The following is a 27408-nucleotide window of genomic DNA, read 5'->3' on the forward strand; positions in this document are numbered from 1 at the left end:
CAACTTCAACTGCAAAGCTTGTAAATCTATCATTATTGGTAATAATTTTTATTCCAATAGCACGTTGAAAACATTTGAAATTCATTTCTATGCTACTTGCAGAACCAAATGGGTTGTGTATGTACTCAACTGCAACCTTTGCAAACAGCAGTATGTAGGTCAAACTTCTCGAGAATTCCGAGATAGGGTCAGGGAGCACCTGAAAGATGTTGAGAATTTCAACAAAAACTCAGCAGTTGCTAAACACTTCAATGGCCTGCACCTAACTGGTGTTCCCAGTTTTGGAGTGCAGATCATTGAGGTGGTACACAAACCTACCAGAGGAGGAGACAGACATAAACTCCTCACAAAAAGGGAACTTCTCTGGATTCTGAAGTTAGACACCAGACATCCTAAGGGTATCAATTTAGAATGGGATATTTCCTATTTTATAGATTAATGTATTCTTTTCACATCATTTACATCATACATAAGCACATTATACTGCTTACTAAATGATCATTCATAGTTTTGTTCTCACAATTGTAAATAGTTTTTTATTTAATAATAAGATTGGTCTACTAAACACATAATCCTGTAAGAATAATTCTTAAATGTCCTGATTTTGCTACCATGCCTGTATGACTATTTGTAATAGACACATATCGTCCTAGGCTTAACTTTGTCAGCTATGGATTTGTTTCTCAGATTGTTAATTAGGCATTTTTCTTGATTTTTTCACAGCAACACACAGGACACATATACTTATATAGAAAAATATATATTTTATTCTTATGTGTTAATCTTAATGAGCCTGCCAGTATGCATACAAGGATTTTTTGTACCTTCATTTTTATTATACAAATTTTGTTTTAAATATTTTCAAGGTGCTGTCAGTGTTCTGTTTGGGGCAGCGTCCAATTACACCTGATTGGTTGGTTGTCCCCTTAAGAGCACTGTAGACACCTTCAGCATACACTCCTATGATTAAGCGCCACTAGGGGGCGTGAAACGCATCAGGATTGCTGTCCTTGTTCACCTGCATTGAGATGCAGTTTTTATATACACTTTAATAAAAATACTTGGCTTTTAACTTTGCCCCTGAGTGCTCAGATTTTTGCCTTTTTTTGGATCTTCATGTTAGCGTTTTTTGTTCCTACCGCACCTCTGAAGCACCGCACTGCTGGTAATCTAATCCTATTCTGTGAATTTACCTGCCTAGTACATCACGACTGAAGCCAGCGTTTCTTCTGCATCGGATCGGTCTCTCCGCTTCCTGTTGCGGCAACCGCTCATGACGTCACCCGCCGGAATTTATTTAATTGTAGGGTTAGGTTAGGTGTTAGTGTAAGACAAGTTAGGTTTTATTTTACAGGTCAATTTGTATTTATTTTAGCTAGGTAGTTATTAAATAGTTAATAACTATTTAGTAACTATTCTACCTAGTTAAAATAAATACTAACTTGCCTGTAAAATAAAAATAAACCCTAAGCTAGATACATTGTAACTATAAGTTATATTGTAGCTAGCTTAGGGTTTATTTTACAGGTAAATATTTAGTTTAGGTTTAAGTTAGGGGGTGTTAGGGTTAGACTTAGGTTTACGGTTTAATAAATATAATATAGTGGCGGTGACGTTGGGGACGGCAGATTAGAGGTTAATAAATGTAGGTAGGTGGCGGCGATGTTAGGGGCAGCAGATTAGGGGTTTATAATATTTAACTAGTGTTTGCGATGCGGGAGTACGGCGGTTTAAGGGTTAATATGTTTATTATAGTGGCGGTGACGTTGGGAGCGGCAGATTAGGGGTTAATAACATTATGTAGGTGCCGGCGATGTTGTGGGCAGCAGATTAAGCGTTAATAAATATAATGTAGGTGTCGGCGATGTTGGGGGCAGCAGATTAGGGGTTCATAAATATAATGTAGGTGGTTGCGATGTCCGGAGCGGCAGATTAGGGGTTAATAAGTATAATATAGGTGTCGGCGATGTCGGGGACGGCAGATTAGGGGTTAATAAGTGTAAGATTAGGGGTGTTTAGACTCTGGGTTCATGTTAGGGTGTTAGGTGTAAACATAAAATTTGTTTCCCCATAGGAGTCAATGGGGCTGCGTTACTGAGCTTTACGCTGCTTTATTGCAGGTCTTAGACTTTTTCTCAGCCAACTCTCCCCATTGATGTCTATGGGGAAATTGTGCACGAGCACGTACAACCAGCTCACCGCTGACTTAAGCAGCGCTGGTATTGGAGTGCGGTATGGAGCACAATTTTGCTCTACACGCACTTCTTGCCTTTTAACGCCGGGTTTAGAAAAACCTGCAATACCAGCCCTGTAGGTAAGTGAGCGGTGAGAATAACATCCAAGTTAGTACCGCACCCCTCATAACGCAAAACTCGTAATCTAGCCAACTATTAATAAATGAAATAGGTTAAAATAAAATTAATACAACACAATGAAGTCTGAAAGAAGTCCTATAGGAGACTTCTCCCTCTGTGTATGGTGACTAAAAAGATCAAAGAACAGTACCTTAAAGGGATACTAAACCCAATTTTTTTCTTTCATGAATCGGATAGAGCATGCAATTTTAAGCAGCTTTCTAATTTACTTCTAGTATCAATTTTTATTCGTTCTCTTGCTATCTTTATTTGAAAAAGCAGGAATAAAAGCTTTGGAGCCGGCCTATTTTAGGTTGAGAACCTGGGTTGCGCTTGTTGATTGGATGGCTAAATGCAGGCACCAATCAGCAAGCCCTATCCAGGGTACTGAACAAAAAATAGGCCAGTTCCGAAACTTTCATTCCTGCCTTTTCAAATAAAGATAGGAAGAGAACAAAGAAAAATTGATAATAGGAATAAATTAGAAAGTTGCTTAAAATTGCATGCTCTATCTGAATCTTGATAGAAAACAAATTGGATTCAGTATCCCTTTAAGATGCACCTTAAAGGAAATTGTACAGTAGAATTTTTTTTCATAAATGTTTTGTAGATAGTCCATTTATATAGCCCCTACAGGTTTTTTTTTAAATGTAATAGTTTTGCTTATTTTTTAGAGAACATTGTACTGACTCCTAACCAAACCCCAATGTTTTAGATGTATATTGATGTCTACAGACTTCAGCTTGCTTCCTGTTTGTGCAAAGAGTCTTTTCATATGCAGGGGAAAGGGGAGTGGCTGCTCTTTTTGCTTTCCAGCCCATCTCAGTGGGTGTCCCAGCTTAACCTTATCAACAGTGCTAAATTGGGAGCTTTTAAGTTTTTAAAAGCTTTTATACTGATTATTTATATTATAATCCGTGCAGTTTCATCTTTAAAGTAGTGTTTATTACAAACTGGTGTATACTTACCCTTTAATGAATAAAATTGTGTACAAACAGATTCCCTATGCAATCATTAGGGTTCCATGTACTATATTAACTTCAAAAACACACACCAGTCTTTAATCTTATATTTAAACGTATGACTGTTCTTGCTATTGTAGAACGCAGGCAAAACTTTTGCCGTGGACACAACTGAACACACCTCTATTACTCCACTCCCTACATCTCAGGTCACATGGGTGCAGGAGGTGTAGCTGGCAATCCGAAATGGATACATTCGGTATGCAATAGTAGCCCCAATGAGATACAAAATTGTACGGCTCCTCGTGCACTCCTAATAGTTTAACAGCCTGTATGGTGATACAAGCACTCCACAGGGGGATTATTAGATGGCTGGAGCTATTAATAAAAAAGGTTAATAATAATATAAAATCCCTTCTACTTCGTATATGCAAAGTTCCTCAAGGGGTTAATTATAAGTGAAGAAAGTACATCCACTTAGAACACCTCAATGTTTTAGTTTTGCAGGTTAAGTCTCTCTCAACATGTGTAGTTACAGATGCAAGCAGTGTTTCAATCTCCCCTGCTGTTCTATGATTGGATTGCCATTTTTAAAGACACAGTCCTCTTTTTGTGCTTAAAGGGAAAGTAAACACCAAAAATGTTATTGTTTAAAAAGATAGATAATCCCTTTATTTATAATTCCCCAGTTTTGCATAACCAGCACTATTATAGAAAAATACTTTTTACCTCTGTGATTACCTTGTATCTAAGCTTCTGCAGACTGCCTCCTTATCTCAGATTTTTTAACAGACTTGCATTTCAGGCATCTAGTTTTGACTCTTAAATAACTCCACATGCATGAGCACAATGTTATTTATATGAAACATATGAACTAACACCCTCTAGCTGTGAAAATCTGTCAAATACATTCAGTTAAGAGGCATCCTTCAAGGGCTTAGCTTTCAACTAAGAATACCAAGAGAACAAAACAAATTTGATGATAAAGGTAATTTAGAAAGTTGTTTAAATTGACATGCCCCATTTGAATCATGAAAGTTTAATTTGGACTCTCTTTTGGACTTTACTATCCCATTAAAGGTATGTTGACCCTTTTGGTAACTGAAACAATTTTGCTTAGAGATACAAACAGTAAAAACTATTTTAACAAGTCTTTAAAAATGCTTTTTAAATGTATCTTCATTTTAAATCTTTAATAGTAAAGTATGCCTTAAGCCAAATATTACAATATTATAGAAATGCTAAATATAAAATCACTTCCAAAAACAATAATTTTATTAACAATAAAAACTGTTCATTTCAAGTTCCGAATTTAGACCTGAAGGGTTTAGTGTTTTATGTTTATATATTAATTCAATTTCCTTTTTTAAAGCTACCCCCTCTCCAATTATTTTGTCTTGATAGATTCCTCAAAAATGAAAATCTTTCAGATTATTATTGTGCACCGCTCTAGCATGTTCATGAAAGTGTGTGTCCTAATCCCCTATTTCTATATTACATAGGTATTCACGTATCCTCTCTCTTAGGGATCTTACTTTGCAAACATCTAAAAACCAAATTTGTGCTCTCTCTCCCCCTCTTTTTTACGCTCTCTCCCTCTCTCTTTTGCGTTCTCTCTCTCTTTTGCGCTCTCTGTCTCCCCCCTCTTATGTGCGCTTTCTCTCTCCCCCTCTCTTTTGCGCTCTCTCTCTCCCCTTCTCTTTTGCACTCTCTCTCTCCCCCTCTCTTTTGCGATCTCTCTTCCCCTCTCTTTTGTGCTCTCTCTCTCCCCCCCTCTCTTTTGCACTCTCTCTCCCCCTCTCTTTTGTGCTCTCTCTCTCCCCCTCTCTATTGCTCTCTCTCCCCCCTCTCTTTTGCTCTCTCTCCCCCTCTCTTCTGCTCTTTCCCCTCTCTTATGCTCTTCCCCTCTCTTTTGCTCTTTCCCCTCTTTTTTGCTCTCTCTCTTCCCCTCTCTATTGCTCTCTCTCCCCACTCTCTTTTGCTCTCTCTCCCCTCTCTTTTGCTCTCTCTCCCCGTCCCTCTCTTTTGCTCTCTCTCTCCCCTCTCTTTTGCTCTCTCTCCCCCCTTTCTTTTGCTCTTTCCTCTCTCTTTTGCTCTTTCCCCTCTCTTTTGCTCTCTCTCCATCCCTCTCTTTTGCTCTATCTCTTCCCCTCTCTGTTGCTCTCTCTCCCCACTCTCTTTTGCTCTCTCTCCCCTCTCTTTTGCTCTCTCTCTCCGTCCCTCTCTTTTGCTCTCTCTCTCCCCTCTCTATTGCTCTCTCTCCCCCCCTCTCTTTTGCTCTCTCTCCCCCTCTCTTCTGCTCTTTCCCCTCTCTTATGCTCTTCCCCTCTCTTTTGCTCTTTCCCCTCTTTTTTGCTCTCTCTCTTCCCCTCTCTATTGCTCTCTCTCCCCACTCTCTTTTGCTCTCTCTCCCCTCTCTTTTGCTCTCTCTCCCCGTCCCTCTCTTTTGCTCTCTCTCTCCCCTCTCTATTGCTCTCTCTCCCCCCTCTCTTTTGCTCTCTCTCTCCCTTCTCTATTGCTTTCTCTCCCCCTCTCTTTTGCTCTCTCTCTCCGTCCCTCTCTTTTGCTCTCTCTCTCCCCTCTCTATTGCTCTCTCTCCCCCCTCTCTTTTGCTCTCTCTCCCCCCTCTATTTTGCTCTCTCTCCCCCCTCTCTTCTGCTCTTTCCCCTCTCTTATGCTCTTCCCCTCTCTTTTGCTCTTTCCCCTCTCTTTTGCTCTCTCTCTTCCCCTCTCTATTGCTCTCTCTCCCCACTCTCTTTTGTTCTCTCTCCCCTCTCTTTTGCTCTCTCTCTCCATCCCTCTCTTTTCCCCCCTCTCTCCCCTCTCTATTGCTCTCTCTCCCCCCTTTCTTTTGCTCTCTCTCTCCCTTCTCTATTGCTTTCTCTCCCCACTGTCTTTTGCTTTTTCTCCCCTCTCTTTTGCTCTCTCTCCATTTCTCTCTTTTGATCTCTCTCTCTCCCCTCTCTATTGCTCTCTCTCCCCCCTCTCTTTTGTTCTCTCTCCCCCTCTCTTTTGCTTTCTCTTTCCCTCTCTTTTGCTCTCTCTCCCCCTCTCTTTTGCGCTCTCTCTCCCCCTCTCTTTTACACGCTCTCTCTTCCCCTCTATTTTGCGCTCTCTCTCTCTCCCCCTCTCTTTTGCTCTGTCTCTCTCTCCCCTTTTTTTTCTCTCTCTCCCCCTCTCTTTTTCTCTGTCTTCCCTCTATTTTGCTCTTTCCCCTCTCTTTTGCTCTCTCCCCCCTCTCTTTTGCTCTTTCTCCTCTCTTTTGCGTTCCCTGTCTCCCCCCTCTTTTTCTCTCTCTCTTTTGCGTTCCCTGTCTACCCCCCTCTTTAGCGCACTCTCTCTCCCCCTCTCTTTTGCGCTCTCTCTCTCCCCCTCTCTTTTGCGCTCTCTCTCCCCCTCTCTTTTGCGCTCTCTCTTCCCCTCTCTTTTGCACTCTCTCTCCCCCCCTTCTCTTTTGTGCTCTCTCTCTACCCCTCTCTTTTGCTCTGTCTCTCTCCCCTTTTTTCTCTCTCTCTCCCACTCTTTTTCTCTCTTTCCCCCCTCTCTTTTTCTCTCTCTTCCCTCTATTTTGCTCTTTCCCCTCTCTCTTTTGCTCTCTCTCCCCCCTCTCTTTTGCTCTTTCCCCTCTCTTTTGCTTTTTCCCCTCTCTTTTGCTCTCTCTCCATCCCTCTCTTTTGCTCTCTCTCTCTTCCCCTCTCTATTGCTCTCTCTCCCCACTCTCTTTTGCTCTCTTTCCCCTCTCTTTTGCTCTCTCTCTCTGTCCCTCTCTTTTGCTCTCTCTATCTCTCTTCCCTCTCTATTGCTCTCTCCCCCATCTCTTTTGATCTCTCTCCCCCTCTCTTTTTCTCTCTCTCCCCCTCTCTTTCTCTCTCTCTTTCCTCTATTTTGCTCTTTTCCCTCTCTTTTGCCCTTTCCCCTCTCTTTTGCTCTCTCTCCATCTCTCTCTTTTGCTCTCTCTCTTCCCCTCTCTATTGCTCTCTCTCCCCACTCTTTTGATCTCTTTCCCCCTCTCTTTTGCTCTCTCTCCCCTTCTCTTCGTTTGCTCTCTCTTTTCCCCTCTCTTTTGCTCTCTCTCTTTCCCCCTCTTATTTTCTCTCTCCCCCTCTCTTTTGTTCTCTCTCTCCCCCTCTCTTTTTCTCTGTCTTCCCTCTATTTTGCTCTTTCCCCTCTCTTTTGCTCTCTCCCCCCTTTCTTTTGCTCTTTCTCCTCTCTTTTGCGTTCCCTGTCTCCCCCCTCTTTTTCTCTCTCTCTTTTGCGTTCCCTGTCTACCCCCCTCTTTAGCGCACTCTCTCTCCCCCTCTCTTTTGCGCTCTCTCTCTCCCCCTCTCTTTTGCGCTCTCTCTCCCCCTCTCTTTTGCGCTCTCTCTTCCCCTCTCTTTTGCACTCTCTCTCCCCCCCTTCTCTTTTGTGCTCTCTCTCTACCCCTCTCTTTTGCTCTGTCTCTCTCCCCTTTTTTCTCTCTCTCCCCCACTCTTTTTCTCTCTTTCCCCCCTCTCTTTTTCTCTCTCTTCCCTCTATTTTGCTCTTTCCCCTCTCTCTTTTGCTCTCTCTCCCCCCTCTCTTTTGCTCTTTCCCCTCTCTTTTGCTTTTTCCCCTCTCTTTTGCTCTCTCTCCATCCCTCTCTTTTGCTCTCTCTCTCTTCCCCTCTCTATTGCTCTCTCTCCCCACTCTCTTTTGCTCTCTCTCCCCTCTCTTTTGCTCTCTCTCTCTGTCCCTCTCTTTTGCTCTCTCTATCTCTCTTCCCTCTCTATTGCTCTCTCCCCCATCTCTTTTGATCTCTCTCCCCCTCTCTTTTTCTCTCTCTCCCCCTCTCTTTCTCTCTCTCTCTTTCCTCTATTTTGCTCTTTTCCCTCTCTTTTGCCCTTTCCCCTCTCTTTTGCTCTCTCTCCATCTCTCTCTTTTGCTCTCTCTCTTCCCCTCTCTATTGCTCTCTCTCCCCACTCTTTTGATCTCTTTCCCCCTCTCTTTTGCTCTCTCTCCCCTTCTCTTCGTTTGCTCTCTCTCTTCCCCTCTCTTTTGCTCTCTCTCTTTCCCCCTCTTATTTTCTCTCTCCCCCTCTCTTTTGTTCTCTCTCTCCCCCCTCTCTTTTTCTCTCTCTTCCCTCTATTTTGCTCTTTCCCCTCTATTTTGCTCTCTCCCCCCTCTCTTCTGCTCTTTCCCCTCTCTTCTGCTCTTCCCCTCTCTTTAGCTCTTTCCTATCTCTTTTTGTCTCTCCCCCTCTCTTTCTATTTCTCTCCCCTCTGTATCGAGCTGACCACACCCGACCACGTCCCGTCCTGCCCACGTCCCCTGGCCACGCCCGGTTACACCGCCCATACCCACGCTCCTGTCTGGCCACGCCCACTTTCGCCCCAACGCTGCAAATTGCATGTCAGCAAAGGCCAGGTGTGTTTGTCCTTGTGCTGTCTCTACTGCGCATGACAGCTTCGGACAAACACACTTGGCCTTTTATATTATAGGATATAGCCAAAAGTATATGGACACCCCTAGTAATTACTAAGTGCAGGTGTTTGAGCCACACCCATTGATAACAGGTGCATTAGCTCATAGCCATAAAATCTCCATAGAAAAACATTTGCAGTACAATGGGTCATACTGAAGAGGTCAGTGACTTTAAACATGGCACTGTCATAAAATGTCACCATTGCCACAATTCAGTTCTTGAAGTTTCTGCCCCGGGCCAACTGTATTATTATTTTTATTTGTATTTTATTATTGTGGAGAGGAAGCATTAAGGACCAACAACAACCCAGCCATGAAGCGGTAGATCATCTGTTGCATCACTCACTACAGAGTCCCAAACGTCCTCTGGAACCAACATCAGCACAAGAACAGTGGTGCTTGGAACCCTCTCTATGTATCTAAATCTAGGTATCTGTTTCTAGGGGGTGTTTGCCCCATATAATTTTACATATAGATGTTATTGGGGTGGCAGGGGTTGTAGGTAGAATTAATAAGGTGGCAGGTGGTCAGGAAAAGAGTATTCCCCATTGTATAGGGAGAACATTAATGACTATGTAATATATGTACCAGTGTTAACTCTGTATGATGGATCATATAAGTGATTAAAAAAACTGCCTGATAATCTCTGTGTCCTGCTTTTCTATAGATTTCTGAAACAAACTCCGGAATTCAGGATGAGCTGTGCAATCGCTGTGAAACACGTACAGATCAAAACAATACAATGCTTTGCCCTGAACCTTTTCGCCATGAAGTGTATTCACCAAACCATTTAAAAGGTATTATACATAACTACTAAATGCAGGCTGGCTGCAGTGTATATTGAGTAAAGTACGTGCCTGCATAGCCTCAATTATCTTGTACTCAGGGCTGTTTCTAAAGAATCTGGCTCCCAGGGCAAAATTCCAAAATGTGCCACCCTCATAGATTCTAAAGTCCCCCTACCTAGACCTTGCATGTCACTCTGTCATTTAGTGGTCAGCTCCAAAGCAGCAGTGCACTACTGGGACCTAGCTGAACACATCCGGTGAGCAAATGACAAGAGACAAATGTGTGTTGCGGCCAACCACCAGTTATCTCCTAGTAGTGCATTGCTGATGCTAAGGATATGCACATATGCTTTTCAACACTGGATACCAAGAGAACAAAAATAATAGAATTGTCTTTTAGGTGTACCGCACACTTTTTTGGCCGTAACACAACATAACTACTGCAGCTTTCCAAAAGTCCTTTTTCAAAGGGACTTCCATAGTGCCCGTATTACGAGTCTGCCTGTCCGGCCAAAAAGTGAGCGGTATACCCTATACCGCCAAGATCCATAACGTAAACTGAAAGTCATGTAGTTATGAGTTTTACGCTACAAAGCTGTAACATAAAACTCATAACTAAAGTGCTAAAAAGTACACTAACACTCATAAACTACCTATTAACCCCTAAACCGAGACCCTCCCGGATCACAAACACTAAAATAAAATTATTAACCCCTAATATGCCATTCCCAACATTGCCGCCACTATAATAAACATATTAACGCCTAAACCGCCGTACTCCCGCATCGCAAACACTAGTTAAATATTATTAACCCCTAATCTGCTGTCCCTAACATTGCCACAACCTACATTACTGTTATTAACCCCTAATCTGCTGCCCCCAAAATCACCGCCACTATACTAAAGTTATTAACCCTTAAACTAACCCTAAGTCTAACCCTAACACCCCTAACTTCAATGTAATTAAAATAAATCTAAATAAAACTATTAATAACTAAATAATTCATATTTAAAACTAAATACTTACCTGTAAAATAAACCCTAAGCTAGCTACAATATAACTAATAGTTACATTGTAGCTACCGTATCTTAGGTTTTATTTTTATTTCACAGCTAAGTTTGTATTTATTTTAACTAGGTAGACTAGTTAGTAAATAGTTATTAACTATTTACTAACTACCTAGTTAAGATAAATACAAATTTACCTGTAAAATAAAACCTAACACCTTACACTAACATCTAACCTTACACTACAATTAAATAAATTGCATTAATTAAATACAATTAACTAAATAAAAACAAACACTAAATTACACAAAATAAAAAATAAATGATCAAATATTTAAATTAATTACACCTAATCTAGTAGCCCTATCAAAATTAAAAAGACCCCACAAAATAAAAAAACCCTAGCCTACAATAAACTACCAATAGCCCTTAAAAGTGCCTTTTGCAGGGCATTGCCCCAAAGAAATCAGGTCTTTTACCTGTAAAATAAAACACAAACACCCCCCAACAGTAAAACCCACCACCCACACAACCAAACCCCACAAATAAAAACCTACCTAAAAAAACTAAGCTCCCCATTGCCCTGAAAAGGGCATTTGGATGGGCATTGCACTTAAAAGGGCATTTAGCTCTTTTTCTGCCCAAACCCTAAGCTAAAACTAAAACCCACCCAATAAACCCTTAAAAAAAACTAACACTAACCCCCGAAGATCCACTTACAGTTTTTGAAGACCCGACATCCATCCTCAACAAAGCGGCAGAAGTCCTCAGCGAAGCCGACAGAAGTCTTCATCCAAGCAGGCCAAAGTCTTCATCTAAGCCGGCAGAAGTCTTCATCCAGACGGCATCTTCTATCTTCATCCATCCGGTGCGGAGGGGCTCCATCTTCAAGACATCCGGCGCAGAGCATCCTGTCAGTAATAGACAGAGATATGCACTCACAGACAGTAATAGATAGATACATGCACTCACAGACAGTACAGTGAACTAAAAAACTGAACATAGATAGCAGCGCTTCACAACAGATGCATGAATATAGAAATAATATACCGTAAACAGTCTTACTGCACAGTGAACCCCTAGGGTGTATTGGGGGACATAACCAATTCCAAGGGTGGAGATAACGAATAATGTCAGTTTCAGTGGATCCTAATGCAGCCGCTCTTTGTCCAGTGCCTTTCTCCCCACACAGGATAGGTTAGCAATGCGAATCAACTGTGAAAGAGGGAACAGCGCAAAAGGACCGATTCAAGGTAGTAGTTTATTCATATAGAAAATGACAAAACAACACAGATTCTACTTACAAGAAGTAAGTTAAAATTCGCCTTTCACAATCAATGATGTGAACTTATGTAGTCCAAGCAGGAAACTCCACAGCTGACTCGCACGTCTCACCGGCAATCTTTCAACCGCACACAGCTGAGACCGCAGCAGGGAACTTCCTCCAATCCTTCCTTTGGTCCAATGAGCTTGACGCGTTTCCCCCGGAGTACGCCCGGGCTTTTTCAAGAGCAGAATATGGACTGGAAGGTAGTGTCACTATTTCAAGCCTATACTCCTTCCTGATTGGATATTATGGCTCACCAATTAGGTTGCGCTAAACACACACACCCTTATTCTGGCGAGAGTACATTTGCCAACAATACAATACATAGATAGATAGAACAAATATCTTAAGGCAATATTCAGAAACAATTTAAAACCCTAATCAAGGTAATAACACAAAAATAATGATTGCAATAGATACTAAACAATATTGTTAAATCTGCATTTCCAATACAGTGTTTTTACACATACGGCATATATAATTAACTTGTACAATGTTATAACATATAAAATAAAACACATTACATTTTACATTTGAGCCAATATTTAAAAACATTTGTAAAACCATTTTAAAACCCAAAAGCGAGGGTGCACATAAAATAATCACAACAAGCGATAAACAATGTTATTCAATCTGCATTTAAAATACAGAATTTGTATAAATATGGCTAATACAAAGGTTTTTTTAAAAATTATTTATATTTGGAAATAACAAATTCATTTAATTTTAAAATTCATTATGTTTAAAATTCATTGTGTTTAAAATTCATTCGGCTAGATTTAGAGTTTTGCAGCCAAAGGGGTGCGTTAGCTACGCATGTTTTTTTTTCCCCCGCACTTTTTAAATAACGCTGGTATTGAGAGTTCTCTGAAGGGCTGCGTTAGGCTCCAAAAAGGAGCGTAGAGGCATATTTACCGCCACTTCAACTCTCAATACCAGCGTTGCTTACGGTAGCGGCTAGCTAGAAAAATGTGCTCGTGCACGATTCCCCCATAGGAAACAATGGGGCAATTTGGGCTGAAAAAAAACCTAACACCTGCAAAAAAGCAGCGTTCAGATCCTAACACAGCCCCATTGTTTCCTATGGGGAAACAGTTTCTAAGTCTGCACCTAACACTCTAACATGTACCCCGAGTCTAAACACCCCTAACCTTACACTTATTAACCCCTAATCTGCTGCCCCCGCTATCGCTGACCCCTGCATTTTATTATTAACCCCTAATCTGCCGCTCCGGACTCCGCCGCAACCTACATCATACCTATATGCCCCTAATCTGCTGCCCACAACATCGCCAACCCCTATATTATATTTATTAACCCCTAATCTGCCGCCCCAACGTCGCCGCTACCTTACCTACACTTATTAACCCTTAATCAATATTATGTAGGTGTCGGCGATGTTAGGGGCAGCAGATTAGGGGTTCATAGGGATAATGTAGGTGGTGGAGGTGTGCGGTCGGCTAAAAAAAATTATTATAGTGGCGGCGATGTGGGGGGTCCTCGGTTAAGGGGTACATAGGTAGTTTATGGGTGTTAGTGTACTTTAGAGCACAGTAGTTAAGAGCTTTATAAATCGGTGTTAGCCCATAAAGCTCTTAACTCCTGACTTTTTTCTGCGGCTGGAGTCTTGTCGGTAGGGGGTCTACCGCTCACTTCAGCCAAGACTCTAAATACCGGCGTTCGGAAGATCCCATTGAAAGATAGGATACGCAATTGGCATAAGGGGATCTGCGGTATGGAAAAGTCGGGGCTGGAAAGTGAGCGTTAGACCCTTTCCTGACTGACTCTAAATACCAGCGGGCGGTAAAAAGCAGCGTTAGGACCCCTTAACACTGGTTTTGACGGCTAACGCAGAACTCTAAATCTAGGCGATTGTGTTTAAAAATAATATTATATCTGGACATCCATACATGATTATTTAATCATACAATTATATACAAACACACACTTAACAATACAAATACAAATACATGGCATAACCTTTGAGCATAATTTCATAAAAGAGACCTGATAACACATATATACAAGTATACATCCCTAATGTATTTATAGAATATTTTCTAAAACGGTATAAAGAATTGATAGAATTTTTTCCTGAAACAATATAAAAAGAGACATCAATTAATTATCATTATGATACAATATACAATTATACAATAAGCCCAAAGGTACATAGTTTAACCATAAGATACATTGAGAACAATGAGCTACAAAAAAGCTTGTACATCTAGATCAATGTTAAGTCCAGAAGGATTAAAACTTTTCAATTTAAAGATCCATTCTGTTTCTCTTTGTCTCAATACTCTAAGCCTATTGCTATTGTTAGGTGGTATCCAGTCTATTATTTGAACCTCAAGACCCCTAGGATCACTACCATGAACTAAAGAAAAGTGGTTTGGTACACAGACAGTAATAGATAGATACATGCACACACACACACACACACACACACACACACACACAGACAGTAAAAGACAGAGACAAAAACACACAAGCAGTAACAGACAGAAGCATGCACTCACAGGCAGTAATAGACGAAGACATTCACACACAGGCAGCAATAGGCATGCACTAATAGGCAGTAATAGACAGAGACATGCACACACAGGAAATAATAGGCAGATACATGCACACACGGACAGTAAAAGACTGAGACATGCACACACAGACAGTAAAAGACAGAGACATGCACATACAGACAGTAAAAGACAGATACATGCACAGACAGGTAGTAATAGATAGAGACATGCACTCACAGGCAGTAATAGACAGAGACATTCACACACAGGCAGTAATAGACAGAGACATGCACTCACAGGCAGTAATAGACAGAGACATTCACACACAGTCAGTAATAGACAGAGACATGCACACACAGGCAGTAATAGACAGAGACATTCCCACACAGGCAGTAATAGACATAGACATGCACACACAGAAAATAATAGGCAGATACATGCCCTCACAGGCAGTAATAGACAGAGACATGCACACACAGGCAGTAATAGACATAGACATGCACACACAGACAATAATAGGCAGATACATGATTAGGCAGATACATGCACACACAGGTAGTATTAGACAGAGACATGCACACACAGGTAGTATTAGACAGAGACGTGCACACACAGGCAGTAACAGACAGAGACATGCACACACAGGCAGTAATAGACAGAGACATTCACACACAGGCAGTAATAGATATAGACATGCACACACAGAAAATAATAGGCATATACATGCACACACAGACAATAATAGGCAGATATATGCCCTCACAGGCAGAAATAGACAGAGACATGCACACACAGGCAGTAATAGATAGAAAAATGCACACACAGGCAGGGATAGATAGGCATACACACACAAAGGCAGTAATAGGCAGATACATGCACACACAGGTAGGGATAGATAGGCAGATGCATGCACACACAGGCAGAGATAGATATGCATACACACAAACACTCAGGCAGTAATAGGCAGATACACACGCTCAGGCAGTAATAGCAGACACACACACAGGCAGGGATAGATAGGGATACACACACACTCAAGCAGTAATAGGCAGATACACACAGGCAGGGATAGATAGGCATACACACACACACACACACACTCAGGCAGTAATAGCAGACACACACACAGGCAGGGATAGATAGGCATACACACACACTCAGGCAGTAATAGGCAGATACACACACACAGGCAGGGATAGATAGGCATACACACACACACTCAGGTAGTAATAGGCAGATACACACACAGGCAGGGACAGATAGGAATACACATACACACACTCAGGCAGTAATAGCAGACACACACACAGGCAGGGATAGATAGGCATACACACACACTCAGGCAGTAATAGGCAGATACACATACACAAGCAGGGATAGATAGGCACACACACACACACTCAGGCAGTAATAGCAGACAAAAGTACTCACATGTGAGTTTGTGAAAACTTGCCATTGTCATTATGGAGTAAATGACACATACACACACCCATCACTATTAAGCATTTGTAAACAATAACGGCTAGATTTAGAGTTTTGTCGGTAACGACCCGCGTAGCTAACGCTGGCTTTTTTCCCCCTGCACCTTTTAAATACCGCTGGTATTTAGAGTTCACAGAAGGGCTGCGTTAGGCTCCAAAAAGGGAGCGTATAGCATATTTACCGCCACTGCAACTCTCAATACCAGCAGTGCTTACGGATGCGGCCAGCTTCAAAAACGTGCTCGTGCACGATTCCCCCATAGGAAACAATGGGGCAGTTTGAGCTGAAAAAAAAACCTAACACCTGCAAAAAAGCAGCATTCAGCTCCTAACGCAGCCCCATTGTTTCCTATGGGAAAACACTTCCTAAGTCTGCACCTAACGCCCTAACATGTACCCCGAGTCTAAACACCCCTAACCTTACACTTATTAACCCCTAATCTGCCGCCCCCGCTATCGCTGACCCCTGCATATTTGTTTTAACCCCTAATCTGCCGCTCCGTACACCGCTGCAACCTACGTTATCCCTGTGTACCCCTAATCTGCTGCCCCTAACACTGCCGACCCCTATATTATATTTATTAACCCCTAATATGCCGCCCCCAACATCGCCTCCACCTACCTACAATAATTAACCCCTAATCTGCCGACCGGACCTCACCGCTACTATAATAAATGTATTAACCCCTAAAGCTAAGTCTAACCCTAACACTAACACCCCCCTAAGTTAAATATAATTTAAATCTAACGAAATAAATTAACTCTTATTAAATAAATTATTCCTATTTAAAGCTAAATACTTACCTGTAAAATAAACCCTAATATAGCTACAATATAAATTATAATTATATTGTAGCTATTTTAGGAATAATATTTATTTTATAGGCATCTTTGTAATTATTTTAACCAGGTACAATATCTATTAAATGGTTAATAACTATTTAATAGCTACCTAGTTAAAATAATTACAAAATTACCTGTAAAATAAATCCTAACCTAAGTTACAATTAAACCTAACACTACACTATCAATAAATTAATTAAATAAAATACCTACAATTATCTACAATTAAATCTAACACTACACTATCAATAAATTAATTAAATAAAATACCTACAAATAAATAAAAATAAATAAACTAACTAAAGTACAAAAAATAAAAAAGCTAAGTTACAAAAAATAAAAAAATTAATTGCAAACATAATAAAAATATTACAACAATTTTAAGCTAATTACACCTACTCTAAGCCCCCTAATAAAATAACAAAGCCTCCCAAAATAAAAAATGCCCTACCCTATTCTAAAATACAAATAGAAAAGCTCTATTACCTTACCAGCCCTTAAAAGGGCCTTTTGCGGGGCATGCCCCAAATAATTCAGCTCTTTTGCCTGTAAAAAAACCCATACAATATCCCCCCCAACATTACAACCCACCACCCACATACCCCTAATATAACCCAAACCCCCCTTAAATAAACCTAACACTAAGCCCCTGAAGATCTTCCTACCTTATCTTCACCACACCGGGTATCAGCGATCCGTCCAGGCTCCGAAATCTTCATCCAAGCCCAAGCGGGGGCTGGAGATCCATCATCCGGCTGAAGTCTTCTATCAAGCGGCAAGAAGAAGTCCAGAAGAGGCTCCAAAGTCTTCATCCTATCCGGGCAGAAGAGGAGATCCGGACCTACAACCATCTTCATCCAAGCGGCATCTTCTATCTTCATCCGATGACGAGCGGCTCCATCTTGAAGACCTCCGGCGCGGATCCATCCTCTTCTTCCGACATCCTAAGTCCGAATGAAGGTTCCTTTAAATGACGTCATCCAAAATGGCGTCCCTCGAATTCCGATTGGCTGATAGGATTCTATCAGCCAATCGGAATTAAGGTAGGAAAAATCTGATTGGCTGATGAAATCAGCCAATCAGATTCAAGTTCAATCTGATTGGCTGATCCAATCAGCCAATCAGATTGAGCTCGCATTCTATTGGCTGATCGGAACAGCCAATAGAATGCGAGCTCAATCTGATTGGCTGATTCAATCAGCCAATCAGATTTTCCCTACCTTAATTCCGATTGGCTGATAGAATCCTATCAGCCAATCGGAATTCGAGGGACGCCATCTTGGATGACGTCATTTAAAGGAACCTTCATTTGGACTTAGGACGTCGGAAGAAGAAGATGGATCCGCGCCGGAGGTCTTCGAGATGGAGCCGCTCGTCATCGGATGAAGATAGAAGATGCCGCTTGGATGAAGATGGTTGCCGGTCCGGATCTCTTCTTCTGCCCGGATAGGATGAAGACTTTGGAGCCTCTTCTGGACTTCTTCTTGCCGCTTGATAGAAGACTTCAGCCGGATGATGGATCTCCAGCCCCCGCTTGGGCTTGGATGAAGATTTCGGAGCCTGGACGGATCGGTGATACTCGGTGTGGTGAAGATAAGGTAGGAAGATCTTAAGGGGCTTAGTGTTAGGTTTATTTAAGGGGGGTTTGGGTTAGATTAGGGGTATGTGGGTGGTGGGTTGTAATGTTGGGGGGGGTATTGTGTTTATTTTTACAGGCAAAAGAGCTGAATTCTTTGGGGCATGCCCCGCAAAAGGCCCTTTTAAGGGCTGGTAAGGTAAAAGAGCTTTTCTATTTTAATTTTAGAATAGGGTAGGGCATTTTTTTATTTTAGGGGGCTTTGTTATTTTATTAGTGGGCTTAGAGTAGGTGTAATTAGCTTAAAATTGTTGTAATATTTTTATTATGTTTGTAATTAATTTTTTTATTTTTTGTAACTTAGCTTTTTTTATTTTTTGTACTTTAGTTAGTTTATTTAATTGTATTTATTTGTAGGTATTTCATGTAATTAATTTATTGATAGTGTAGTGTTAGATTTAATTGTAGGTATTTTATTTAATTAATATTTTTGATAGTGTAGTGTTAGGTTTAATTGTAACTTAGGTTAGGATTTATTTTACAGGTAATTTTGTAATTATTTTAACTAGGTAGCTATTAAATAGTTATTAACTATTTAATAGCTATTTTACCTGGTTAAAATAAATACAAAGTTGCCTGTAAAATAAATATAAATCCTAAAGTAGCTACAATATAATTATACAGGTAAGAATTTAGCTTTAAATAGGAATAATTTATTTAATAAGAGTTCATTTATTTCGTTAGATTTAAATTATATTTAATTTAGGGGGGTGTTAGTGTTAGGGTTAGACTTAGCTTTAGGGGTTAATACATTTATTATAGTAGCGGTGAGGTCCGGTTGGCAGATTAGGGGTTAATACTTGAAATTAGGTGTCGGCGATGTTAGGGAGGGCAGATTAGGGGTTAATACTATTTATTATAGGGTTATTGAGGCGGGAGTGAGGCGGATTAGGGGTTAATAACTTTATTATAGTAGCGATGAGGTCCGGTCAGCAGATTAGGGGTTAATAATTGTAGGTAGGTGGCGGCGACGTTGGTGGCGGCAGATTAGGGGTTAATAAATATAATATAGGGGTCAGCAGTGTTAGGGGCAGCAGATTAGGGGTACATAGGGATAACGTAGGTGGCGGCGGTGTGCAGTCGGCAGATTAGGGGTTAAAAAAAATTATTAGAGTGGCGGCGATGTGGGGGGGGCCTCGGTTTATAGGGGTACATAGGTAGTTTATGGGTGTTAGTGTACTTTAGAGCACAGTAGTTAAGAGCTTTATTTTAGGGGGCTTTGTTATTTTATTAGTGGGCTTAGAGTAGGTGTAATTAGCTTAAAATTGTTGTAATATTTTTATTATGCTTGTAATTAATTTTTTTATTTTTTGTAACTTAGCTTTTTTTATTTTTTGTACTTTAGTTAGTTTATTTAATTGTATTTATTTGTAGGTATTTCATGTAATTAATTTATTGATAGTGTAGTGTTAGATTTAATTGTAGATATTTTATTTAATTAATTTATTGATAGTGTAGTGTTAGGTTTAATTGTAACTTAGGTTAGGATTTATTTTACAGGTAATTTTGTAATTATTTTTTACTAGGTAGCTATTAAATAGTTATTAACAATTTAATAGCTATTTTACCTGGTTAAAATAAATACAAAGTTGCCTGTAAAATAAATATAAATCCTAAAGTAGCTACAATATAATTATAATTTATATTGTAGCTATATTAGGGTTTATTTTACAGGTAAGTATTTAGCTTTAAATAGGAATAATTTATTTAATAAGAGTTAATTTATTTCGTTAGATTTAAATTATATTTAATTTAGGGGGGTGTTAGTGTTAGGGTTAGACTTAGCTTTAGGGGTTAATACATTTATTATAGTAGAGGTGAGGTCCGGTCGGCAGATTAGGGGTTAATACTTGAAGTTAGGTGTCGGCGATGTTAGGGAGGGCAGATTAGGGGTTAATACTATTTATTATAGGGTTATTGAGGCGGGAGTGAGGCGGATTAGGGGTTAATAACTTTATTATAGTAGCGGTGAGGTCCGGTCGGCAGATTAGGGGTTAATACTTGAAGTTAGGTGTCGGCGATGTTAGGGAGGGCAGATTAGGGGTTAATACTATTTATTATAGGGTTATTGAGGTGGGAGTAAGGCGGATTAGGGGTTAATAACTTTATTATAGTAGCGGTGAGGTCCGGTCGGCAGATTAGGGGTTAATAATTGTAGGTAGGTGGCGGCGACGTTGGTGGCGGCAGATTAGGGGTTAATAAATATAATATAGGGGTCAGCGGTGTTAGGGGCAGCAGATTAGGGGTACATAGGGATAACGTAGGTGGCAGCGGTGTGCGGTCGGCAGATTAGGGGTTAAAAAAATTTATTAGAGTGGCGGCGATGTGGGGGGGGCCTCGGTTTAGGGGTACATAGGTAGTTTATGGGTGTTAGTGTACTTTAGAGCACAGTAGTTAAGAGCTTTATGAACCGGCGTTAGCCCAGAAAGCTCTTAACTCCTGACTTTTTTCTGCGGCTGGAGTTTTGTCGTTAGATTTCTAACGCTCATTTCAGCCAAGACTCTAAATACCAGCGTTAGAAAGATCCCATTGAAAAGATAGGATACGCAAATGGCGTAGGGGGATCTGCGGTGTTGAAAAGTCGCAGCTGCAAAGTGAGCGTTAGACCCTTACCTACAAGACTCTAAATACCAGCGGTAGCCCAAAACCAGCGTTAGGAGCCTCTAACGCTGGTTTTGACGGCTAACGCCAAACTCTAAATCTAGCCGTAAGTAAATAAATACAACAACAAAAAGGCATAATGTCAAAAAGTTTTTTTTTCTAAATTTAACAGTCCTTAATAGAAAACCTGTTCCTTAGTATGACCCGATTTTTATAAAGCACCTTTTTTAATTAGCTCAGTAAAACGAAAAAATATGTACATATCATTATGTAAAGACCATGAATAATTTGTCATATGCATAAAACATTACCTCTTTAGTGACAGAGATCAGTGACATAGGAGTCTGCTTTCCTCAGGGTGATTCCTCTCCTTTTTACTTTCAGTTTTAGCTCTAAGTAGTTATCTGGTCTTAACACGCCCCCACTGTAATCTAGTTGTTACATTAGTATGATTGACATCCAATGCAGCCAATTTTCATAACAGCTTCCTTATATATATATATATACAAATCCAGTGCCGTTGAAATTTTGGCAAATATACTTCTTATTTTATTGCTTGTTATTTGCAGGGGAAATATGATGACAAATCATTACAGACTTTAATAAAGAAATGTTATAAGCATTTTCATTTGAAAAGAACTTACTAATCTATTTTATACAAGAGGTGCACTCCTATTTATTATGCACCATTTACTAGTATAGTAGTTTATTACATTGTAATGTTTTGATTGAACTAATTCTGTGGAAATATTACAGAAATTGATCAATACTAGATTTGTTGTACCTGTGTCTGGTTGCTAGTAGTGTATGTCATTACCCATGAGAGCAGAAGCTCCCTATATTTCTAAAAATTGTATTATTTATGTCAGTGATGGCCAACTTCCTAACATATGGGGTTGCAGATCAACATTTTAGAAGTCTTAAAGGGACACTCTACTTTGATATGGGGGGGGTGACAAATTAAGGGATTTTTTGAAGTTTGTTAGAAATGCTTTTACTTTGTTTTTTTTTATTATGCATGTGTTGATTATGTTATCCTAATGTATTTATTTGTCTTTTAAAGGACTACTAAATAGTTGCATTTAATAATTTCCAAATACACAATAAACAGACAACATAATAACACTTACTTTGAATTTGAATTTGAAATGAGCAGTAGAATATTTTCTGGCAAATTTCAAGGTCATTCCAAGGAACATGAAATCCAAAAATGTTCTTTAGTAGTTGAGAGGGAGCACACATTTCTTAAAAGGTTTCCAATTTGCTTATTTTATCAAGTTTGCTTTGTTCCTATAGTATTCTTTGTTGAAGAGATATCTAGATAGGTATCTGGAGCACTACATGGCAAAAAATAGACTACTGTGCATTTCAAATTTTTCTTTTATGTCCCTTTAAAGGGACACTCAACATCGGCTTAAGATTTTCTGAACTAACTGTTTCAAGAAGACTCCTCATATTTTCTATGCTTATCCACAGCTTGTGTTTTCCTATGTACGGTGCCATCTTGTAACGTACGTTACACACAGGCACTGCAGTCACATGACATTTGTGCACCCAATCATGTGATGCGCACGGCAGCTTCTCTCACTGATGTTATAGAAGGCAGGCAAATCGTCAATGCTAATTCACTGTAATGCAAAGCATGCATTGCAGTATATGAGGATAAAGATCAATTTTATATTTGTAATACAGTAATTGCATCTTCTTTTATCGAATATATTTTAAACGTTTTATGTATGGAACAGATCCACAGTCTGTATGTCTGTATCACATGACTTGGGTTCACACATGTTACAAGATGGCACCATACATAGGAAAACAAGCTGTAGATAAGCATAGAAAATATGAGGAGTCTTCTTCAAGAGTTTGTAGTAAGATGATCATACATCATTGAGAACAGTGTTTTAGTTTATTTTGATTCCTCAGAAAAAGTTTAGAACATTTTCAGCAGGTGTTAAGTGTCCCTTTAATAATGATGCTTACAAGAACAGTTGAATAAGGGAATTTATAAGTTCACTTGTATATAATTCTCTCCTACATTTATTAGTAACATTTAGTTTAGCATTACTTCAGTAGTGGACATACTCAACAAAGGGCCCTGTGCAATACTTTGTTGGGGCCCCCCAACTCGGTAGAAACCAATAGTAATAATATACATGCTGCCATGTATAATAATTTTGAGGATAGACAGAAGGACTTGTAATCTGCACTTATAAAAGGCTCCCCTGCATTAGGATTATACACATTCTGCACATGCATTTGTATATGCTGGTTGTTATGGGCCCCCTCCAGCTCTTGGGCTCTGGTTGCACTGCACCTGCTGCAACAATGGTAGTTCCGCCCTTGGCATACTTCTTTGCCAGTCTGAGTTCCTGCCTACAGTATGTATTGCCTTTATGTTTGCTATTCTACTGGATATGTGGAGTTCTGAGCTTGCAGATAAAGGCAAGGTTCTCAATAATTTAAATATGTATATGCATTTAATAGATATATATATGTGATATCTTATACTGTTAAGGAGATTTAGAAATTGTGTTTAGCAATCCCGTTCATAAAGGAAGAGTAAACACCTTGTAATGACAAGACATTTCTGTTGTGTTTCTATAGAATAACATCTCAGCCAAGTCTTAACGTTTTTGCAACAAAATAACAATTTTTTTTTTTAGTAGACAAATTCCACCCACCATTTGCCTTATGTGGAGAAGCCAGGCTTTAGTGTGCAGACAACAAGGCTACCCATAATCATAAAGTTCTTATAAAGTACTTTGTTTTGATTTGTTTTCAGATAAAGCCTATTTGGGACAGATATACAGGGAGTGCAGAATTATTAGGCAAGTTGTATTTTTGAGGATTAATTTTTTTTATTGAACAACAACCATGTTCTCAATGAACCCAAAAAACTCATTAATATCAAAGCTGAATAGTTTTGGAAGTAGTTTTTAGTTTGTTTTTAGTTATAGCTATTTTAGGGGGATATCTGTGTGTGCAGGTGACTATTACTGAGCATAATTATTAGGCAACTTAACAAAAAACAAATATATACCCATTTCAATTATTTATTTTTACCAGTGAAACCAATATAACATCTCAACATTCACAAATATACATTTCTGAAATTCAAAAACAAAACAAAAACAAATCAGTGACCAATATAGCCACCTTTCTTTGCAAGGACACTCAAAAGCCTGCCATCCATGGATTCTGTCAGTGTTTTGATCTGTTCACCATCAACATTGCGTGCAGCAGCAACCACCGCCTCCCAGACACTGTTCAGAGAGGTGTACTGTTTTCCCTCCTTGTAAATCTCACATTTGATGATGGACCACAGGTTCTCAATGGGGTTCAGATCAGGTGAACAAGGAGGCCATGTCATTAGATTTTCTTCTTTTATACCCTTTCTTGCCAGCGACGCTGTGGAGTACGCTGATGGAGCATTGTCCTGCATGAAAATCATGTTTTTCTTGAAGGATACAGACTTCTTCCTGTACCACTGCTTGAAGAAGGTGTCTTCCAGAAACTGGCAGTAGGACTGGGAGTTGAGCTTGACTCCATCCTCAACCCGAAAAGGCCCCACAAGCTCATCTTTGATGATACCAGCCCAAACCAGTACTCCACCTTCACCTTGCTGGCGTCTGAGTCGGACTGGAGCTCTCTGCCCTTTACCAATCCAGCCACGGGCCCATCCATCTGGCCCATCAAGACTCACTCTCATTTCATCAGTCCATAAAACCTTAGAAAAATCAGTCTTGAGATATTTCTTGGCCCAGTCTTGACGTTTCAGCTTGTGTGTCTTGTTCAGTGGTGGTCGTCTTTCAGCCTTTCTTACCTTGGCCATGTCTCTGAGTATTGCACACCTTGTGCTTTTGGGCACTCCAGTGATGTTGCAGCTCTGAAATATGGCTAAACTGGTGGCAAGTGGCATCTTGGCAGCTGCACGCTTGACTTTTCTCAGTTCATGGGCAGTTATTTTGCGCCTTGGTTTTTCCACACGCTTCTTGCGACCCTGTTGACTATTTTGAATGAAACGCTTGATTGTTCGATGATCACGCTTCAGAAGCTTTGCAATTTTAAGAGTGCTGCATCCCTCTGCAAGATATCTCACTATTTTTGACTTTTCTGAGCCTGTCAAGTCCTTCTTTTGACCCATTTTGCCAAAGGAAAGGAAGTTGCCTAATAATTATGCACACCTGATATAGGGTGTTGATGTCATTAGACCACACCCCTTCTCATTACAGAGATGCACATCACCTAATATGCTTAATTGGTAGTAGGCTTTCGAGCCTATACAGCTTGGAGTAAGACAACATGCATAAAGAGGATGATGTGGTCAAAATACTCATTTGCCTAATAATTCTGCACTCCCTGTATAGTAGCGTTAGCCTTGTTTAAACATGATTTCTAATGACAATCGTGTCACTGTGATCAGTATTTAAACGTTTGCTATTCCTTCTTTTTTTGTTTGCAACAGAGATCTTTTGCATGGGGTTTAAAAAAATAACAACAGAAGGATCAAAAATCGTGTTTTTCATAATCATAATATACCATATGTAGCACATCATGATGTCATCTTCTTACAGTAATAGAAATATTGTTCCACAAGACAAGTGTTGTTCTATACAGTCAGGTTAAAAAAAATTGTCAAGTAACTTTGCGGTTTCATGATTTACAGGATAAGAGCTATTAAAATGCATTATAGGAGATATCAGTTGTCATTTCTTAGAGAAACTCATTTTCTGCACTGTTTTTCTTGATTTCAGATGAAAATCTCACCAAATCAGAAAACAGTGTTTTCTCAATCAATGAGACACTTAAAAAATACTTTTTATATATTAAAAGCAAAAAATTATGCCCATATACAAATTGCATTCAGATTGTTTAACAATTATCAGGACAATTAATTTTAAAACACGTATATATGATTACGAAGAGGTCAATCCAAACAACACAATTTTTTTCAGATTTTTTTTTGGACTATTTTTCACATCATTTTGAACCCTCTTTGTGCTTTACCATCTCCTTTAGTGATACATAAGTTTTGAGCAAAGTTTAACAGGGGTAAAACAATACTTTGTAAAGTATATAAATGTGGTGTAAAATATTGTTTAGTCGATTTTACTGATTTTAGAATAGTAAACCGTTACCAATGTTTAGGAAATGATGGGGGCCTGATATTCAAAACCTCGCCACTCAGCTGAGATATTCTAAGAAGGCTCATCATTATGACAAGGCCCTTAAAAAATAAAAAACACAAATTTTATCTTGAGGAATGTTTATGTTGATATGCAGAGTTCTTTATGTGAAACAGAGACTCCAATATTACAATACAAGGTCTAAAATTATCCCAAAGATTTTGTGTGATTTCTCCACATTCTGGCAAGGTTTTTAGTATCAGGCTCTAAGTGAGAAAAATGTGTAACCTGACGAGAAACATTAATGGTAAATAGGAAAGAAATTGTGATTAAGGGTTAACAATGATTCATTACTGGCAACTACTGTATGTAAATTCAGCTTACGGACTTTTTTAAAGTCTAAAGTTCAGAGAGAAATCATAGTGCAATCTTCAAAGAGGGAATAACTCACTGAATTTTCTAACAAAAAGAGTGAAACATGGAAGTCTAAAAGAGATGAGAGTTGACTCCCATAGAAATTGATGAGGCTCACTGGAATAGAGGCACTGATATATATTCTTAGTTTGCAGCAAATACAAATGAAACTAAAATGTTTCTACTACAATTTAACATGAATTTCTGTCTAGTATAGTATACATTAATTTCTGCCAGTTAAATAAGTGTGTTGTGAATTTTGAGAAAATGTCACCTGTATAGACCTGCTGAGAGAAATTGGTGAGAACTGTAGGTGTAAAATAGTTAGAGAATATAGAGGTGAGAGAAATTTAGAAACACCCAGGTAACGCTAATTTCACATAGAAACAAATAAAGTTGAATGCAATTTATAAAATATACCACATGATTAGACAGCGTGATTTTAATTTGTTAAAGTTACACAGTAACATCCAGAACACAATCAGAATTTGTGAAATCACAACCCTAAATACATTTCTGTACACAAAAGCTAAATGCATTAAAACACAAAAAATAAAGTAAAAAAAAAACATAAAAGGACATTAACCCCAAAATATTTATTTCATAATTCAGATACTGTACTTGTTTCTCCTTCGTGTCCAAAATTAAAGCAAAATGCGTCTTTCTAGAATCTTGTGAGAGACCATATAGTGCTGGAAGGTCATTTTAGACATTTTCATCTGAGTTGGGTGCTTTAGAGAATTTGGCCCTAAAACAGACTAACTTATTAGAAAAAGGGTAAGAGACAAAGAGATCGACAACCATATGTTTATGGTTAAGGTTATGGCTTCTTTGGACAGATGAGGTTTCATGAAAAAAAAATTTTTGTGTTTGTCTGACTGAATGAGGTTATGAAATACATAGA

At 39.4% G+C, this 27408-nt stretch overlaps 1 protein-coding gene across 1 annotated transcript in view; it reads left to right on the forward strand.

Moving 5' to 3' along the window:
* The window catches only part of LOC128664420 (uncharacterized), a 401731-nt gene that overhangs the window by 177781 nt on the left and 196542 nt on the right, over positions 1-27408 (forward strand). Inside the window, exon 9 of the mRNA XM_053719251.1 lies at positions 9426-9555. Coding sequence (XP_053575226.1) covers positions 9426-9555 — 130 coding nt within the window. The remainder of the gene's footprint in view (positions 1-9425; positions 9556-27408) is intronic.

Source organism: Bombina bombina, chromosome 6, assembly GCF_027579735.1.
Source record: "Bombina bombina isolate aBomBom1 chromosome 6, aBomBom1.pri, whole genome shotgun sequence".
Lineage (NCBI taxonomy): Eukaryota > Metazoa > Chordata > Amphibia > Anura > Bombinatoridae > Bombina > Bombina bombina.